The following is a 19,189-nucleotide window of genomic DNA, read 5'->3' on the forward strand; positions in this document are numbered from 1 at the left end:
TTTATAAACTAAGCCTGTGTTTATGAAGTCTTCAGGTGAATCTGCAGGAAGCAGACAGTGGCTTTGGATGGGACCAAGGAAGACAGTTCCCGGGAACGCAGACAATAAAAAAGTATCAGGAAGAAGCCAACAATGGGTTTCAAAAGAGAAGCTGCAGTGCAAATAATCCACAGCATTCAAATGTCTACTTTGAGTTAATTGTCATGTTTTTATAACTGGTAAGACTTGACATCCTGTTTAAACCATTCCAGCTGTTTTCATTACAGACTAAGGGAGAACTGCACTGGAAATATTCTGACTGCATCTCATCACCTGCCTGTGATACTGGGATCGCTTGACTTTTGTATTACTAGGTAACAGGTTACCTCATTAGATGGCTTCTTCACTGTGTGTCAGACTTGGTCCACTTGATGGTGGAAGCCCAGTGGATGGAGTGGCTGACATATTGCAGGAAGCAGTATCACTTGCAGTCACAGGGACTCCTGGTGGGACTGAATCTGCCCCGAATCATGAGGCTTTAGTTCACTTAGCTGCCTGCCCCTAGAGTCTCCTGGCCCGGTCAGCAAGTGGCAAAGAGAGGTGGCAAAGCTCAAGCAATGTAGTCTGTTTAAGGTCTATTTTACATTAGTGTCTATAGGACTCTGCTGTGCTCCCCACAATCTGCAAGCCTGTGGATTTCCTGCAGCACATGAGCTGCTTGTAGTGAGGAAGGAGAACAGATCAGGGATTCCAGGCTTCTGGGAGGCTTATTCAGAGTATAGGACACATTGAAGTCTCTGCTCCTGCTTCCCTAGGTCCAGCAAGAAGGGGAAGTTGATGCGGGGATATATGAGCTGTGGGAGAAAGGAGATTCTAAGCCTGCTGGTGGCTGTCAGGTTGGAAGGGGAAGAGTTACAGCCCCCAGGAAAAGTTATCCCAGGGCTTGCATACATTTGTGTTCTGAGCCCTGGAGCATGGGGAGGGAGAGGGTTTCAGAGTTGAGAGGTGCTGCTGCGAGGGGGGTTGGGAGGGGTTTGGTAGAGAGAAGAGGTGTTCTCAGCCTGAAAGGGACAGGTGTGTACGGTGGGTGTTCCTGAGCTGGGAGCTGGGTGAGAGGGAGCTGCGGAGATCCCAGGAGTGGGATGGCCTAGGTTGGCATGGTTGAGTGTAAGGGAGAATGGAATGAATTGTTTTGGGGAGAGGATGGCGTGATGTAGTGGGAGATGATGGGAGGAAATCTGGATTGGAGGTGGAGAGTTTGGGACTAGGAGAGAACCATGTAGGGGCCACAGAAGGATACATTCAGTCTTCTCCCATCCTGTGAAGTGCCCCAGTTCTTTATTCTGTAAAGGGGGATGGAGTGGAAGAGGGGACCAAGCAGCACTTTTCCCTCTGATGTCTCCACCAACCTTTCTTATCCCTTTCAAACCACTTTCCTGTGACCTCCCCCGCTCTTACCTCACTGTCCCATTTCCCCCCACTTATAATACCTGTCCAGTACACAGTACCAGACTGTCTGTTTGTAGACATGAAGACACCACAGTCCTGTTTGACTTGTATGGAATTTATGTCAATTACAATTCAGTTACAGTCACTAGGACCAAGTTGTCTGTTGTACATGCACATGCTCATGAGAATTTGCGCACCACTCATTTAAATCACTGGGGCATGAAGAGTGGCTGGGCAGTTATTTTTCAATAGGGTTTATGATTTTGCCCATAAAGAGGATGCTTCGGGTGGGTTTATCAAGAATCATCATTAGGAAGGGCCTGTTGAATTTAATGGTAGGAGGAGGAGGAAATACAGCAGAAAAGAATGCAATCTCCACCACAGTGACTGCTGCAGCCTCAGTACCATTCTCATGAACATCCACCAGGGCTTTGTGAACAACCTACAAGAAAATGAAGCAAAGATTACAATGTGAGTATAGAACGTGGAGCAACATCTGGAGATGAACTTTTAAACCAAATCTCAAGAAAATAGACTATTGAAACAAACCCAGAATAACTACAAGACTGAGTTCAATGGGTGTTTTGTCTGTGTATATTTGGAAGGGTTAGGTCCAACTATTTTTTACAGATGGAGCTGAATGAATCTCATCTTTTGTTCTCTGACCTCACGAAGTGGGACTCCCTTAGTCTCTGTGGAGTACAACAGAAGAGTTATCTCATCCTCACGAACAGAGCTGGGTGAAGAATAGACAAGTTCATGGAGGATAGGTCCATCAATGACTGCTAGACAAAATGGTCAGGGATGCAATCCTATGCTCTGGGCATCCCTAGCCTCTGACTGCCAGAAGCTGGGAGTGGATGACAGGGGATGGATTACTTGATGATGCCTTTCTGTTCATTCCCTCTGAAGTACCTGGTACTGGCCACTGTTGGAAGACAGGATACTAAATGGACCATTGGTCTGATCTAGTATGGCTGTGATTATGTTCTTATGTTTTGGTTTTTTGGCAAATTCAAAATGTTGAAAGAGTTTAATTTTGGATTGTACTAAAAAGAAAAATTCAAACATTTTTGGCAAAATCAAAATGTTGAAAATAATTATTTTTTGTTGAACAAAACATTTTTGTTTAGGAAAATCAAAATGTTTCTTTTCTGATTTTGGCCATTTTAAAAATGATTCTGAATATTTTGTAAGCTAAAAGTAAAGGAAATTTTGAAACAAAAACTTGTTACAAACAAAACCCCAAACCAAAGGGTTTGGTTTAGAAAAAAAGTTAACAAAATGTTTTGATTTTTATGAGAATTCCCTCCCCCAAAATGAATAGTTTGGCAAAATTAACACAAATTTGCAAAATGTTCCAGTGTTTCCAAATCTATATTTTTGCCAAAAGTTTCTGTTGAAAATGTTTATCTAGCCCTACTCAAAAATAATGAATAGTATTATGCAGCAGAGAATTAGTTTTCAGAAGAAACCTGAAGACAGTTCAAGATGAATGGTGACAAATGATATAGGAGGCAAAGGAGCCAGGTAATTGACCCCTCCTGTGTGGTTTTGCCTTATATGTTTTTTGTATTGGGTAGTATGAATGTATATTTCATAGTCCAAATATTAATTTGTTCCTTTTACTTGAGACTTTTGAAATACACTAAGAACTCTTTCTTCCTTGTCCCTAATGAAACACAAAGGAATTTTTCCTTATACTGACTCAGCGTGAGATTTTGCTACTCTTACTTATTGTGAGTGGCATCACAATCCGGGGTCCATGTGGCTACTCATGGAGTAAAGTATTACTCAATGGGAGGAAAGGTATCAGGAAGGTTGCTGAGGAAGGATTGTGCCACAAACCTCCTCTGTGACCTTGGGTGACTCACTTGGGGCTTCTCTACACTGTTCCGCAGGTCAAATTACTGTGGTATGAACAGCAGTCTGCACCAAAGTGCTGTACTGTAACTCCCCTGTGTGGAGGCTACAGACAGGAGCTAAAAGGTTCCTAGTTCACCGTAATGCAGTCCTGTTTCTAGTCCCTGTTTGCAAACCACTGTCATATATCTTTACTCATGAATTATTTTATGGTAGCAATAGTTGACATTGCACTTGTGTGTGTGGCATGCTTTTCTCTGTACACCTCCTGGATGGTATTTAGTTCTACATCAATATCCTAGAAGATGAAGTGTGCTCAGAGTACCTCTGTATTAACTGTAATAGGCAAACAAATACTTAATTCTAGAAAATACACTAATTTGTGGCCCTGTCCTCTCTATGTTGCTGGCAGTGAGTCTCTTTGCAATTACCTCTTTGAAAGCAGGACTGGGTCATTTACAAAGATAAAATATAAGTCATAGGAGTAGACAAGCCAGTTTAGCACCAGCTCTATTTTACAAACTTACTTTCGACACCTTCAGTTTAGCTTTCTCCGTGATTCCGGACAGATCAGCTTCGTCAGTGAACACATCGATCACACCCATTTTCTGAAACAGCTCTTTCACATCATAAGTACCAGATACAGAGAATGCTGGAATGTACAGGTTGATTTCTCTGTTCAAAAAGAAACACAAAACTCTGGTAAAATGTTGTCAAATCGCTGGACACTTAAAGATTTGCAGTTTTATCACATATTAGAATATCAGGGTTGGAAGGGACCTCAGGAGGTCATCTAGTCCAACCCCCTGGTCAAAGCAGGACCAACCCCCAACTAAATCATCCCAGCCAGGGCTTTGTCAAGCCTGACCTTAAAAATATCTAAGGAAGGAGATTCCACCACCTCCCTAGGTAACGCATTCCAGTGTTTCACCACCTTCCTGGTGAAAAAGTTTTTCCTAATATCCAACCTAAACCTCCCCCACTGCAACTTGAGCATTCTATCTGAGCATCTCAAATGTCAGTGAATTTGCTTCACAATGCCACCATCTGCTAAGTAAATATTATTGTCCCATTTTACAGGTGGAATATCAGAGGCACAAAGAAATTACAATCCCACGTTTTTTTTGTTTGTTTGTTTGTTTAGCTACACATGGGCTCTCTGTGAGTTTTGGAAAACAATAGGATGGATTATTGACTCCAGTATAGAGAAAAGTAAACCATGTTATTTTATTTAGGCTGGATTGTCCCTACATCTAACATGGCTGCATGGGGGAATCCAGGAGAAGCAAGGGTTCCCGTACCTTGTGTGGCATATTAGGGGTACTCTAGGGTGACCAGACATCCTGTTTTTAAAGGGACAGTTCCATATTTAAGCCCTCCTGCAAGTGCCCTGACTTTTTCTTAAAAACAGGAAAATTGTCCCGTATTTTCTGTCTCCCTCCCATCGGTACTGGTGAGTCCTGCTGCTGGCTAGATCCCTGCTCGCCAGCCGTCCGCCAACCAGCAGTGAGTGGGAGGGGGGTCCAGTGGCCTACGATGGGGTGGGTGTGCAAGTCTGGGGGTGGGTGTGCAAGGCTAGTGGTGGGGGAAAGCTGAAGCATGCGGGGCCAGCTGCTCCCCCTGCTGGTCCATCGGCGCAGCCCCCAGCCAACAGGGCCCCACCCCTATCCCGTTTCCAGCCAGCACTGGCTGCGTGCTGCGAGCTGCAGTGGCTGGTGTGTGCAGGCAGGCGCCAGGCGGTGGCCGGTTATGTGTCGCCTCTGCTACCCACCCATCGCCTCTTTACGTGCTCCCCCTCATTGTCCTCTCTCTGCTTTGCCTTGCTGCTCCTCCATATCCACCAGGAGGAGTGAGTCCTGCTCCCAGTGCTGTGTGGAGAACCAGCCCCTGGTCGGAGCGCTTAGCTCACCAACAGCCTGGCCAGCAGGCTCCTTCCTTCTCCCACTGCCTCTGGCTGGGCTGGCACCCCGGGAAAGCCCAAGACCCTCTGGCCCGGGGCACTGGTCAGGAGGAGCCAAGCTCTGCATGTGCCAAAGCCCCACACAGCACTGGCACGGGGAAGCCTCTCCGACCCTTGGCTAAGCTCTGGAGTGGCAGGGGGAAGCGATTTCCAGCCTGTTCATGCCCTGACCCTGCAGGCTTCACAGCACCCTCTTCACCTGCCCTCTCACCCCGGGTCCTGGCCCCAGGGAGCGTGGGGCTGCTCCATCCCCTAGGCACCCTCCCTTCCTGAGCCACCTCTCTGGCTGGGTTCGCTGAAGCCCCAGCAGTCAGGTTCCCTGGGCCCTGGTGCACAATGAAGCTGTAAGGCTTAACCCCTTCCTGTCTGGGCTGTAGCCAGAGGCTGCTGGGTTATGTTGTTGGCCAGCAGAAGCCTGTAGGTGTTAGATGCCTTTCAACACTGTGCAGGCAGGAAGGGACGGGAGCTGCTTCCAGCTACAGGGAACGGCGAGGATAGTGGAAGAGATCAGCTCTGCAAAGACACGGGCCAGGTCATCCCTTCCGCATCTCCTCCTGCCCTGCGGCTGGAAGCAGCTCCCCTCCTTTCCTTCCTGCACAGTGCCAAAAGGCTGCTGCTGGCCACATTTGATGTGAACCCTGGAAGAAATCTGAGGAGGGGGACATGTGACTCTGGGTGCCCCCCCATGTGTTGCCCCAGGAAGACAGGGTTCCAGGTACCAGGAGAGGTGGGTCTGTCCCGGGGGCCCAGCCAGGCATGGATGGCAGAGAGCACTGGGCAGGGAGGGTTGGGTTGGTCGGTCAACCCTCCTATGTGAAAGAGTTGTACCAGAGTGTGTGTGTGTGTCACCCTCCCTGTGTGAACACTAAAACCTTAAAGATAAGAAAGTAAATAAAAAAGTTTCCAACTACGCAATATTTCTTTTTGATAGGGGCTCAGACAACTTGATGTTAATTTGAATGTTTGTACTGCATAGTTCTGAGTGATTGCCGTTGAACTCGCTTGAATACGAGTAATTTTATCAGGTGTCCCATATTCAGCATAGGGAAATATGGTCTCCCTAGGGTACCACCATCAGAGCTCCCAGGCCACTGCAGTGGCTACATTGGAGATGCTTTCCCTGATTCCCTGAAGCAGTTGGACTGGAAGTGGTGGTGAAAAGGCAGTGCTCTGCCAAAATAGGTTCCAGACAAACTAGGTGGTGTAGCAAGTTACTTCCACGTGCAAGATGGGTTCTCTGGGAGGCATTGTGTTGCGTGGGTGGGGGGGTGTCTGAGGCAACAAGCCTTTCAATCTCCATCTTAAGATAGTGGGCTATGCACTGCCCCTTTCTGAGGGCTGGACAATCCAACCTTTAATGTGATGTTTTGTCTTGATGAGGGATCCTACCCTATTCTACAGAAAGACATATATGCATATAGCAGCAGTTACAAGGCTACCTTTCTTGAAGTGATGTTGTCCATTTAGACACAGTTTCTTTCAACAGGGCCTCCTCCACCTGCTTCATTTTTCCTTCATCAGGCAGAATAAATAATGCAGTAGCATTTCCTTTGTATGGGATTTCAACCACCCAGCAAGACAGCTCCTCATCACGGTGAGTGTGATAATCTTTGTCATGGTTCATCATATTAACTTTAACAGATGTCTTGGCATCCACAAAAAAGTCATCTTCCTGGGTATTCAAATTACTGAAAGGATTTTCCCAACGAGCTTATGACAAATACAAAGAAAATGCCATTGAATATACTGGAAAAGAGGAATTACTAATGTGTGTCAGACTAATTTAAATGTGGCAAGTTCATTTTTGAGGATTAGGTCATCTACAAACTCATTTGAGCAATGATATGTTTGAACTGTGACATGCTAGCCAGACCATTTGAATAGCATGCAGCCTCTCCGGTGCACTGAAATGTCGTTTAACTCTTAATAGCCCTTGGCATTTCCTGACCCTGAAGCTGGTCTGACCTTTGCAGGGTATCTAAAGGCAAAGTGTCTGCTCCCCCTACAGTATTGACACAGGCCAGAAGTTTGGCCTCTGTGCTTCTCAGCCTCTGAGAGGCGTGGGTGGGCCTGGTCCACATGCATGTGTTCTGTGTTGAAGGTGCACAGTTCAGGGGTCAGAGGCCAGGGCTTCATCAGGGCTCAAGGGGCAGCAAATAAATAAATGGATATTGAGGTTTTCTTTAAATCTGTATCTTTAAAGAAAGTAAAGTAACCAAGTTCTTGCAGTTTGTTTGTGCTGTTTAACTAAAACCCCTGTTTCTGTTAAAGTTCCAGACAAGATTGTTGCTTCTTGACAATTTATGCTAAATTAATAAATCCAGTATTTTCCTCACGCAACTTAAGTTTCTCCTGCTCAATATCTGCAGCGTAAGGCTCGCTACATGTGTCAGTCAGCCTACTCCTCTGCATTATAGGCTTGATCCAGCTTCCATTGAAGGAAATTGTAAATCTCCCATTGACTTCTATGGTTCTGGAATAAAACCTATTTTCTTCTGTGTAAGCTACTTCATCAGTGTCCCACAGGACAACTTCCTGCTCAGTTCATCAGCTTTCTATTGATTCAAGATAATTTCCAGGTCTGAAATAGACCCTTTCAGAGTTCCTGGATACCATTTATAGAGCATTCAGTTGGAAGTCTTGAATGAGTATCTGGCAACTAAATGTGCAAAGCAGATCAGCCATTATCCATTAACTGAGTGTCTCAGGTACTGCAAAATGTCAGAGAAAAAAGTTTGTACTCCAAAGACTATGCACAGAATTGTGGAATACGCTGTCCTTCTTTAACTTCATATTTAGATGGTAAAATTAAAGTGACCTGCATTAGAGAGGTAGTGAGCACTTACAGCTCCTAGTGACTATGTAGAAATAAGCAAGTGCTCAGCATGCCTGCTAACGAGGCCACTTTTATTCAAGTGACTAAATATGGTGCCTAACTTTAACTACACAGATTGGACATTTTGGCTATAACTTTCATGGAAAGGTTTAACATAGTTAACAAGGGACCAGTATCAACCTGGGTGATCTCATAGAGCTAACAACCTTGACAGAGCCCCTTAATTTAAAAAAAGCAGGTTTTTTGTCTTGGATCCCAATCAGCATTCCATAGCCTGTATGTGCATCATGAACCCATCTGTAGAACATCTTACCTTTAAAGAAAATATAGTTGACAAGAACCATTACAGTGAGTGGATCAAGATCCTTGACCAAGTTGGCAATTTTCCCATGGGTTTTCTTCTCGATGTAATCATTGATCTGTTTCTCAGCCTCGGCAGAATTCTGGAAGTTACTAGGAAAAGTTTCAGACTCATACAGACTTTTGACATCAGCCAAAAACTTCTCTAGTAGTTTCAGTCGATCATCTACAAAAAGGGCATTTCCCATATTCAGCTGGATCTCACTGTCAGGATGGTTTAACATCTGGAGGAGCTGATGAAAACCTTCATGTATCTCCCTCTCCTCAATCTCTGTCAGGTTAAAGGAGAGTCCTTTGTGAATTTGACTCAGAGTGGCTGACTTGGCACCTAACGTCAGCATTGCAAAGGCAGTGGAGATGCTCAGAGGAGAGAAGAAAATGTTCTTGTCAGCTGCTTCTGATTTAATCTGCTTGTAGAATCTAAATGCAAAGTCAGCATTGCTAGCAACAACTTTCATAAAGGTCATGTGTTCAGTTACGACTTTGCCTCCAACTGGGCTAAGCTGCTGTGGGGGATTATTATCTGTCTGACCATCCTGGTCATTGTGGTGGTCAGGTACATGATGAGACAAGACAACAGCATGAAGCCCAGCAAGTAACACACAGAGGATGGACTTCATTTTCCTTTGGAACTATTCCCTTTAAAAACAAAAGAATGGAATAGTCATTAGTCATGGAAATGTTCCCCCCTTCCCTGTGCTATTTGTGATCCAACGGTTATTTTTCTCTCTCCCGTCATGGCAACTGGGAGATTATGAGGGGAAAGGGAGTGGGGCTGACCAGAGAGTCACAGGGGTTGGGAGCCCAGGCCAGGTTGGGAATCAGAGAAAGGAAAAAGGGAGGGGTGGTAGAAGAAGACTCTGGGCTGGATTCTTCACTTAGCACCATCCTCTTTGTGCCACTCAGACATCCCCCACCCTAGAGTAGAGGTGTTTTGTTGTGGGGGGAAGTTATGACAGAGGGTGGGATGAGAGGAGGCTGTGAGAGATTTTAGCAGAATGGAGATCCACTATGATCTTCCTCTGCTGCTGTAAGATGAATTAGGGACCTTATGCCTGTGGCACAAATTGGTGCTGCACTTTTGCAGCTGTAACTTCTGCTAGGGCTTGATAGCAACAATCAGGGAGCTGGAACCGGTTCCTTGATAGTCCCCCCCTACTCCACCACACATGCACACACTTCAATGTGTTGCAGTAGAATCTGGATCCAAATGACAATATGGCCTGCTATCTAAAGCTTGAAAAAGTTTATAGGGAAGGACCCTGTCTGGAACATCAAAACTAAGTCACCCATTCCTGACTTTGAGTACTGTAATTTGGTGAGCTTTACCAAAAGGGGATATCAAATGGTCCCGAGCTTTCTGTAGCATCATAATAACAGGAATACATCAGCTCTACAGGTTCTTCACGTGTCAAAAATGTATAGATTTGCCCTTTTTTGTTTTTTATGCTGTCCCTTCTTTTTTCTCTCTCTATCTGTCCCGAGGAAATGGGTTTCCCATTAGGCTTCAACTCAGCCAGCTAGTATGTGCTAAAGACCAACTTGCTTCGTTAATGCGAGAGTTTTAAACCATGTTAAAATGTGTTTGCTAGAGCTGGTTGAAATTTTTGAATGGAATGTTTTTCCACTACAAAATGAAAAAATGCTGATTCATCAAAATAGAAGCGTTCCAAAGGGTTATGTCAACTCTAATGAAGTTTCATTGAGAAAAGAAATAAAAAATGTTTTTAAAATTTCTATTCTAGTCTATATTTATATTTTTGCTTTGTTTTCTTTTCTTTTATGCTTTTAAAATGGTTTTGTATTTTATTTTATGTTCATATTATTTTATAAAACCATATAAGGTAAAATAAAAACAATATAAAAGAAACTAATACCAAAAAGTCAAAATTGAAACAAAATCTTTTAATTTTATCAAAATTAAACAGTTCAGATGACCAAAAAGAATTTTTTGGGGGGGTAGGGGAACTTTGTTTCATGGGAAAATTCAAACTTTTGACTTTTTGTTCTGATTCAGAATGATTTTTTTTTTTTTAATGTCAGAATTTTCTGCAGAAGGGAAAATCCCAGGTTCCACTGCTCTAATGCTGGCTAACACATTCTAGGAAATCCCACACATTTTTGGTGTACTCAGGCCATATCTTAAAGCACTAGATTAATCTCGTCCCAGATTTTCCCCATAATTTGTTTTAAAAAATGCCTTCATTCAAAGACTGTTTCCACTAGTGCACCAATTTCTGCTGGCTCATTGGGGTCTTAAGGAAGGCTCCACTCACAGGATAAATTGTAACAGGTACAGTGAATACAGTTGCCCATACTTGAATGAAATCCCATAAAATCAACTGCATTTCACACAGATAATAGGAGTTCAAAGCCTCTTTGAAAAAATATGGCCATACTTACAGTACAATCAGAAGGGTCCTGCTGGATGCATCTAATCTGCACTGCTCCTCGCCTTTTATTTATATTGCATTAACATTATTAAGCTGAGTGTCCTCTATTAAACATTAAACAGAGCAAATAGAAGTTATTAGGAAGGATGCAGAGCAAACAGTGATGAAACTGCTTTTATGGCATGGAGGGTCAATTGCCCACTGTCCACCCACATGGTGGAGAATAGAGCCAATATTTATGGAAGGAGGTAGCAGGGGGCCACTGGTGACTGTGCTGTTTGCTTGCCTCACACCTCCAAACTTGTGGAAACCTCTGTATGGAAAGACTTCATGATTAGAGCACCAATAGAAAGAGGGGCATGTGTGCCTAGGAAGAGCTGATCTTTTCAATGTGTCTCTTGTGACAGAAGCCAAATGCCAGAGCAAGAGCCAGAGGCAAAGCTGTGGATTGAAGCTAGATATCTGAGACTGGAGAGGAACAGGGGCTAGAACAGAGCAAGAGCAGGGGTTGGAAGCAAACTGGAGCAAGGTGGCAAGATGCATGATATATATTGAGCAGCTCCCGCTTGACTCGCGGGCCAAGCATATAAGCAAGTCTGCTAAAGCAGCAGCCAGTCAGGGACTGTGGCTACTCCATCCATTCAAAGACAGTGCAGCTGGGCTCATTAGCTGCCTAACAGTGAGGCTGGTCTGGGTGCAGGCCAGCCCCTGTTCCAAGAAGGTCTGGACCCTGACAGCAAATAAATAAATGGATATTGAGGTTTTCTTTAAATCTGTATCTTTAAATAAAGTAACGTAACCAAGTTCTTGCAGTTGTTTGTGCTGTTTAACTAAAACCCCTGTATCTGTTAAAGTTCCAGAGCAGATTGTTGCTTCTTGACAATTTACACTTAATTAATAAATCCAGTATTTTCCTCATGCAACTTAAGTTGGCTGCAGTGTAGGGAGGTTGCTGTTGCTGGGAAAAACTGCAGGGAGAAAGGCTGCAGTCAGTCCCTGAGTGGAAGGAGTTGAAGGGCAACCCAGAGAGGAGGGAAGCCATACATATAGGAAGAAACCCAGGGAAACAGCAGCAGAGAGGTAGGACTGTACAAGGACTGTGGCTGCTTATTACAGGGTCCCTGGGCTAGAACTTGGTATAAAGGGCAGGCCTGGATTCCCTACCAGCCCCTGGGGAGTGGCACAGAACATTGGAGAGGTCAGCCAGACAGCTGCTCTGGAAAGACTGTGAATTCCCTGGAAAGGGAGGACTTCAGTGACCTGGCCAGGATAGCCAGCAGGAGGCGTCACCAGTGGTGAGTGAACCCTGTGACAGATCATAATATATTTGTTCTCAGAATACACTATGATACAGTTATTACTACAGTGTTAGGTTTATGCAGACTCTGAAATAACATGATTTTTTCATGCAGAGAGCACAGATGAGGCAGTACATTCCACTTATATGGAGAATGAAAAGATTGGAACTGTTCACCTTAGAAAGGAGATGAATAAGAGGGGGGCTGGTAAACATATAGAAAATGATGAATGTTCTAGAAAGGGTAGATTGTGAGCTTTTGTTTTCACTGTCTCAGAACCCAAGGACATGGGGAGATTGAATGACAATGAAAGATAGGAAATTCAAAACTAATAAAAGAAAATATTTTTGTCACACAGTGTGTGATTAGAATGTGGAACTCACTGCCACAAGGAGTAGTTGAGGCCAAGAACTTAACAAGATTCAAAATGGCATTGCACAGTTATAGAGATAACAAGAATAGCTAGCATTATAACAGTAAATGTTTCCAGAAATTTGGAAGGGATATTAAATCTAATGCTTCAGGGTTTAAGTCAATCTCTAGTTGCTAGAAATCAGGGTGAGTCCTAATGTTGGGGGCACATTACCCCATATCTACCCACTGCAGTGTTCTTACACCTTCCTCTGAAGCATCTGGTGCTGGCCATTGTCTGAGACAGGATATTGGACTACAGGAACCCCAGGTCTGATCCAGTCTGGCAGTTCCTATGTTCCTACATTTCGGCTTCTACCAGGTTTTGAATGCAGAGCAGGGAGGGTTGAAGTGCCTTCAGAGGAGAGCCTGAGCCATGGCTCCCTTCCCATCAGCAGGTCCTTCTCCTTCCTCCACAGTGGTGGGAGCAGGAGACACAGGAACTCAGGGAGACATTCTGGCAGGATGAAGCCTCAGGAGGGGATGATTGGAGCCAGACATGTGGAGACATTGGTCAGAGGGAATATGGGTGAGACAGAGCCACAGGGAGGTCTTGGGTAGGGAGGATCTTGTTGGGGACTGGGGAACTGGGAAACTTTGGGAGAAGGGGTCCGGGGGAGAGACATTCCAGGAGGGGTACAGGCTCAGGGAAGGACCTGGTGAAAGACAGTTTCACAGGGGGAGATTTGGGGAGCAGAGCTGCAAGGACTCCAAAGTGAGGGAATAAGCCAGAGTAAAGGTGTGTCAGCATGTGGGGTGGAGAGAAAGAAGACTGTGAGAATAAGAGTAAACCTCATGGTAACACTAGAGCTGCAGTAGAGGAAAGTGTTATTGCTGTGGCAGATCCTTGGCCACATTCTCTGGCCCATTGTACTCCGTTTGGGTGACCAGAGAGGTGAGACCCGGGATGGTCCATAACTCCCCTCCAGGGCACGCTGCCGGGGAGGCACAGAAGGATTACCATGACATGCCTGCATTAGCAGCGGCCGACTATCCCCAGTTGAAAGCGGAGGTCCTGGCCCGATCAGGGGTGACAGCAGTGGTGTGGGTCCAGAGGTATCATGAGTGGAGGTCCCAACCGAGCAAGCCTCTGAGGTCCCAACTATTTGACCTCACCCACCTTGCATGGAAGTGGCTGCGACCTGAGGACCATAGTCCAGAGGAAATTCTGGAGATTCTGGTCATAGACCAGTACATGAAGGGACTGCCATCGGACCTCTCTGTGCATGAGTAGGCCAGAATGACCCCTCCTCCTACAATGAGGTGGTTGCACTGCTGGAGAGACAGATGATGGCCAGGGAACTTTCCCGATCACCCAGAGAAGATTCCAAATCAAACAATCAGCCCCGATCCCAGGAGTTCAGACAACCTGGATTGAGATCCAGGGAAGCATCACTGGGGTAACAACGGGAGTGGTCCCTAAACTCCCATACCCCGTACTCATAGGGAAAGACTTCCTTGGGTTTGGAAGCTTGCTCCTACCAGAGGGGTTGGAGGCAGGAGAGGATTCTGAAATTAATGAGTTGTCCAAAGCAGAATGCCACCCGCCAATTTTCTCTGAGATGTCTCAGGATCTGTTCCCCGTTCCTGGGAGGGTCAGAAAAACCAAGGGGGAAAGGAGGGCAGCTAAGGCCCTGAGAACCTGGATCCTGACTCAGGGCCAAAAGGCTGCTCTAGTAGGCATGCAGACATGGGCAGCGGATAGGGAGGCTGCTCCAGCAGAAGAGGGACCCAAGGCTGGTACCAACCACGACACCACCGAACTGGCAGAGCCTACGTATCCTAGTTTGATGCATACCCTATACCCCTCATAGACAAGTTAGTTGACTGACTGGGCAATGCCTGGTTCCCTATCCACCCTGGATTTGACAAAGGGGTAATTGGCAGATCCCCCAGCCAAACAAGCAAAAGAAAAGACAGCTTTTTTCCACACCAGAGGGGCTATTTCTGTACACTGTTCTCCCCTTTGGGCTGCATGGGTCCCCAGCCACCTTCCAGCATGGTGGACAAGCTGTTGCTCCCCCATGCCAGTTACACCACCACATACTTGGATGATGTGATCATCCATAGCCCAGACTGGGAGACCCACCTGGGAAAGGTGGAAGCAGTGCTGAACACCCTAAGGCAGGCCAGCCTCAGAGCCAATCTGGCCAAGTGTGCCATAGGGCTAGCAGAAGCCAAATACCTTGGATACATCATAGGAAGAGGCATAGTAAAGCCCCAACTAAATAAGATGGAGGCTATCCAAAACTGGCCCCGACTGAACTGGAAAAAACAAGTCTGAGTGTTCCTAGGTGTAGAGGGGTACTACCGGTGATTTATCCCCCACTTCGCCACCAGGGCTAGTCCCCTGATGGACCTGGTAAAGGCCCAGGTCCCTAACGTGGTGAAATGGACCGACATGGCGGAGGGGGTGTTCACAGACCTGCGGATAGTCCTCTGCAGTAACCCCATGCTCATAGTCCCAGACTTTAATAAAGAATTCATTTTACAGACGAATGCATCCAAAGTGGTTTTGGGGGCTGTCCTGTCACAGATGGTCAGAGAGGACGAACGTCCAATCCTTTATCTTAGCAGAAAACTCCTTCCAAGGGACCAGAAATATGCAGTAGTAGAGGAGTGTCTTGCTGTCAAGTGGGCCATGGAAAGTCTACGATATTACGTGCTAAGCCGGCGATTTGTCCTTGTGACCGACCATGCCCCCTTCCAATGGATGCAATGGAACAAAGAGAGGAATGCAATGGCCACAGGTGGTTCTTGTCCCTCCAACTGCTCCACTTCCGCATTCCACACAGGGCTGGAAGCCGCCACAGCAATGCGAATGGCCTCTCACGGGTACACTGTCTGATGACCCAAGTTGCCCAACCTCATGGTGTTGAGCAGAGGGGAGGGATATGTGATGGGGTCAGGCCAGACGACTACAGGAGAGTGCGGAAGGCAGATATATTAGCCCCAGGATAAGAAGGTCCCTTTCCCTTTGGTAACTGAACAGGGGTTACTCGAGTTTAATTAGGACACCTGGGGCCAATCAAGGGTCTGCCAGAACCTGTTAAAAGCCTCCCCTCCAGCCAGAGAAGGCCCTGTGTTAGGAGCTGAGGGAGGAAAGTGAGCTACTGGAGAACTGGGCAGTGCAGATGCTGACAAGCATTTGGAGAGAAGCCACACAGGTGCAGAGGCGAAGGCCAGATGGAACCCTGCCCAACAGGATGGATGGCCCTTCTGGGCCCCAGAGGTCTGAGGAAAGAGAGCCTGCCAGAGGGGAGAAACCGAACCGGGTGTCTGGTCTGTTGCCACTACACCCCAGGCTCCCAGAGACTGAGAGGCTTCCCTGCCCCTCCACCCAGGTGTGTGGGGAAAAGAGGAGTACCCAGCCCACCTCTAAAAGGAAGTGTGGGACCCACCGAGGCGGAGAGGAAGCTCTGTCATACTTAGTTTTAGTCTGAAGTTGCCTAGCTTCAGTTTCAAGTCATTAGAACTAATTATACCTTGTGCACTAGATTAAAAGCCCTCACCTATCAGAAATCATCTTTCCATGTAAGTAAATGAGTGAAATCAGGAAGGCCAAATCACACATGGAGTTGCAGCTAGCAAGAGATATTAAGAGTAACAAGAAAGGTTTCTTCAGGTATGTTAGCAACAAGAAGAAAGTCAAGGAAAGTGTGGGCCCCTTACTGAATGAGGGAGGCAACCTAGTGACAGAGGATGTGGAAAAAGCTAATGTACTCAGTGCTTTTTTTGCCTTTGTCTTCATGAACAAGGTCAGCTACCAGACTACTGCACTGGGCAGCACAGCATGGGGAGGAGGTGACCAGCCCTCTGTGAAGAAAGAAGTGGTTCGGGACTATTTAGAAAAGCTGGACGATCACAAGTCCATGGGGCCGGATGTGCTGCACCCGAGAGCGCTAAAGGAGTTGGTGGATATGATTGCAGAGCCATTGGCCATTACCTTTGAAAACTCATGGCGATTGGGTGAGGTCCTGGATGATTGGAAAAAGGCTAATGTAGTGCCCATCTTTAAAAAAGGGAAGAAGGAGGATCCTGGGAACTACAGGCCAGTCAGCCTCGCCTCAGTCCCTGGAAAAATCATGGAGCAGGTCCTCAAGGAATCAATTCTGAAGGACTTAGAGGAGAGAGAAGTGATCAGGAACAGTCAGCATGGATTCACCAAGGGCAAGTCATGCCTGACTAATCTAATTGCCTTCTATGACGAGATAACTGGCTCTGTGGATGAGGGGAAAGCAGTGGAAGTATTATTCTTTGACTTTAGCAAAGCTTTTGATACGGTCTCCCACAATATTCTTGCCAGCAAGTTAAAGAAGTATGGGCTGGATGAATGGACTATAAGGTGGATAGAAAGCTGGCTAGATCGTCGGGCTCAATGGGTAGTGATCAACGGCTCCATGTCTAGCTGGCAGCTGGCAGCGGAGTGCCCCAAGGGTCGGTCCTGGGGCCGGTTTTGTTCAATATCTTCATTAATGATCTGGAGGATGGCGTGGACTGCACCCTGAGCAAGTTTGCAGATGACACTAAACTGGGAGGAGAGGTAGATACGCTGGAGGGTAGGGATAGGATACAGAGGGACCTAGACAAATTAGAGGATTGGGCCAAAAGAAATCTGATGAGGTTCAACAAGGACAAGTGCAGAGTCCTGCACTTAGGACAGAAGAATCCCATGCACCGCTACAGACTAGGGACCGAATGGCTAGGCAGCAGTTCTGCAGAAAAGGACCTACGGGTTACAGTGGACGAGAAGCTGGATATGAGTCAACAGTGTGCCCTTGTTGCCAAGAATGCTAACGGCATTTTGGGCTGTATAAGTAGGGGCATTGCCAGCAGATCGAGGGATGTGATCGTTCCCCTCTATTCAACATTGGTGAGGCCTCACCTGGAGTACTGTGTCCAGTTTTGGGCCCCACACTACAAGAAGGATGCAGAAAAATTGGAAAGCGTCCAGCGGAGGGCATCAAAAATGATTAGGGGACTGGAACACATGACTTATGAGGAGAGGCTGAGGGAACTGGGATTGTTTAGTCTGTGGAAGAGAAGAATGAGGGGGAATTTGATAGCTGCTTTCAACTACCTGAAAGGGGGTTCCAAAGAGGATGGATCTAGACTGTTCTCAGTGGTAGCAGATGACAAAACAAGGAGTAATGGTCTCAAGTTGCATTGGGGAGGTTTAGGTCGGATATTGGGAAAAACTTTTTCCCTAGGAGGGTGGTGAAGCACTGGAATGGGTTACCTAGGGAGGTGGTGGAATCTCCTTCCTTCGAGGTTTTTAAAGTCAGGCTTGAAAAAGCCCTGGTTGGGATGATTTAGTTGGGGATTGGTCCTGCTTTGAGCCGGGGGTTGGACTAGATGACTTCCTGAGGTCCCTTCCAACCCTGATATTCTATGATTCTTATGATCAAGTCATCACGTAACCTTCTCTTTGCTAAGCTAAATAGATCGAGCTTCTTTAGTCTCTCGTGGTAAGGCAGGCTTTCCAGACCTCTACTTATTGTTTGAAGAGCTAAACTTTTCTATTTGTTTTCAGTATTTTTACTTTCTTTCCCCACAATAAGATATCAACCCCTTTCTGCAGGAGTGACATCTGTGTATATTTTCATAAAGAGATTTCAAAAGTGTGCTTATTAGGACACCCCAAATGTACAGGGTAAGCTCCGAGTGTCTGCTCTGTAAGTGTGTGCATGCCTGCACTAGTCAAGTATGGCTGGGAAGACAGATGGGGTAATTTGCACTGCACACCTGTTTGGAAGTTACTATTATTTTTAAACTGCAAAATCTTGCAATCAAGAGGCTGGGATATAGCCACTGTATTCCAACTGCCACTTCAGCAAAACATGCAAGAGTCTGTCTGGGACATGCATTAAAGTACTTATGCTTTTTTTTTAAGTTATGGTTAAACTTGGATGTATGTTACTTTACATAAAGTACACAGTGGACAACAGAAATCTTGCTAGCATGTTTTAGCAATGCAAGAAAAGGTCTTTATTCTGGTGCTAGAGTTCTGACATGCTAAGACCGTGTGATCTATATATCATATATAGTCATAGATCTATGTTGAGCTGAATATGAACTCATATAATGATTAGTTGTGTCTTTGCCAAGCATTTGTGACCTCCAGAGACATATTGTAACTGATCATTAAGTGCAACTGACTCTCAACGACAGTTTACTTTTCTGGAATGGAAAGCCAGTGGAAATATAATTTGCTGGAGGCTACTTCCATCCTCCAGAGCTATACGCTGTTTCACTATCTCAGCACAGAGTTGTCAGAGCCAGGGAGCTGTACTGACCAACAGAGAAGGTGTAGGGAACCAGTGAGAGAAATGGAGTTGGGCAGCAGAGAAGTGGGTGTGTGGATGGCATAGTGGGTAGCCAGTTTGGGGCTCCTGCCTCAGCTCAGAGCAGATGGTAGTGCTATGGTGAGCTAAGTATGTGTGCCTCTGTGGGGCACTCCTAAGAAGGGAAGGAAGAAGACATTGAGAGTAAGAAAGCCAGAGGGGAGGATATCTGAGGGATGAACACCTATGTGGGGAGCAGGCGCCATGGCCATCTCTGTCCCAAACATTCATGGCCCCATTATTGTTACTACCTCCAACTTCTAGTAACACTCTATTGGCTCCAGCTCATATACTGA

General features: G+C 46.0%; 1 protein-coding gene across 1 annotated transcript; it reads right to left on the reverse strand.

Moving 5' to 3' along the window:
- Positions 1-1,648: 1,648 nt before the first annotated feature.
- On the reverse strand, positions 1,649-9,070 carry LOC141990177 (alpha-1-antitrypsin-like). Its single transcript, XM_074957153.1, has 4 exons — positions 8,401-9,070; positions 6,691-6,961; positions 3,819-3,966; positions 1,649-1,870 (listed from the first exon to the last, which is right to left on the reverse strand). Exons 1-4 carry the CDS (start codon positions 9,065-9,067, stop codon positions 1,667-1,669), a joined length of 1,290 nt encoding a protein of 429 aa, XP_074813254.1. The 5' UTR covers positions 9,068-9,070; the 3' UTR covers positions 1,649-1,666.
- Positions 9,071-19,189: the final 10,119 nt, after the last annotated feature.

The sequence above is a fragment of the Natator depressus genome, chromosome 6 (genome assembly GCF_965152275.1).
Source record: "Natator depressus isolate rNatDep1 chromosome 6, rNatDep2.hap1, whole genome shotgun sequence".
Lineage (NCBI taxonomy): Eukaryota > Metazoa > Chordata > Testudines > Cheloniidae > Natator > Natator depressus.

Excerpts from the sequence above, each read along its gene's own strand:
- LOC141990177 (XM_074957153.1), bottom strand. The coding sequence starts at position 9,067 with ATGAAGTCCATCCTCTGTGTGTTACTTGCTGGGCTTCATGCTGTTGTC. Across the intron at positions 6,962-8,400 it reads CAACTATATTTTCTTTAAAG|CTCGTTGGGAAAATCCTTTC; the intron begins GTAAGATGTTCT and ends ATTTGTCATAAG. Across the intron at positions 1,871-3,818 it reads CTAAACTGAAGGTGTCGAAA|GTTGTTCACAAAGCCCTGGT; the intron begins GTAAGTTTGTAA and ends ATTTTCTTGTAG.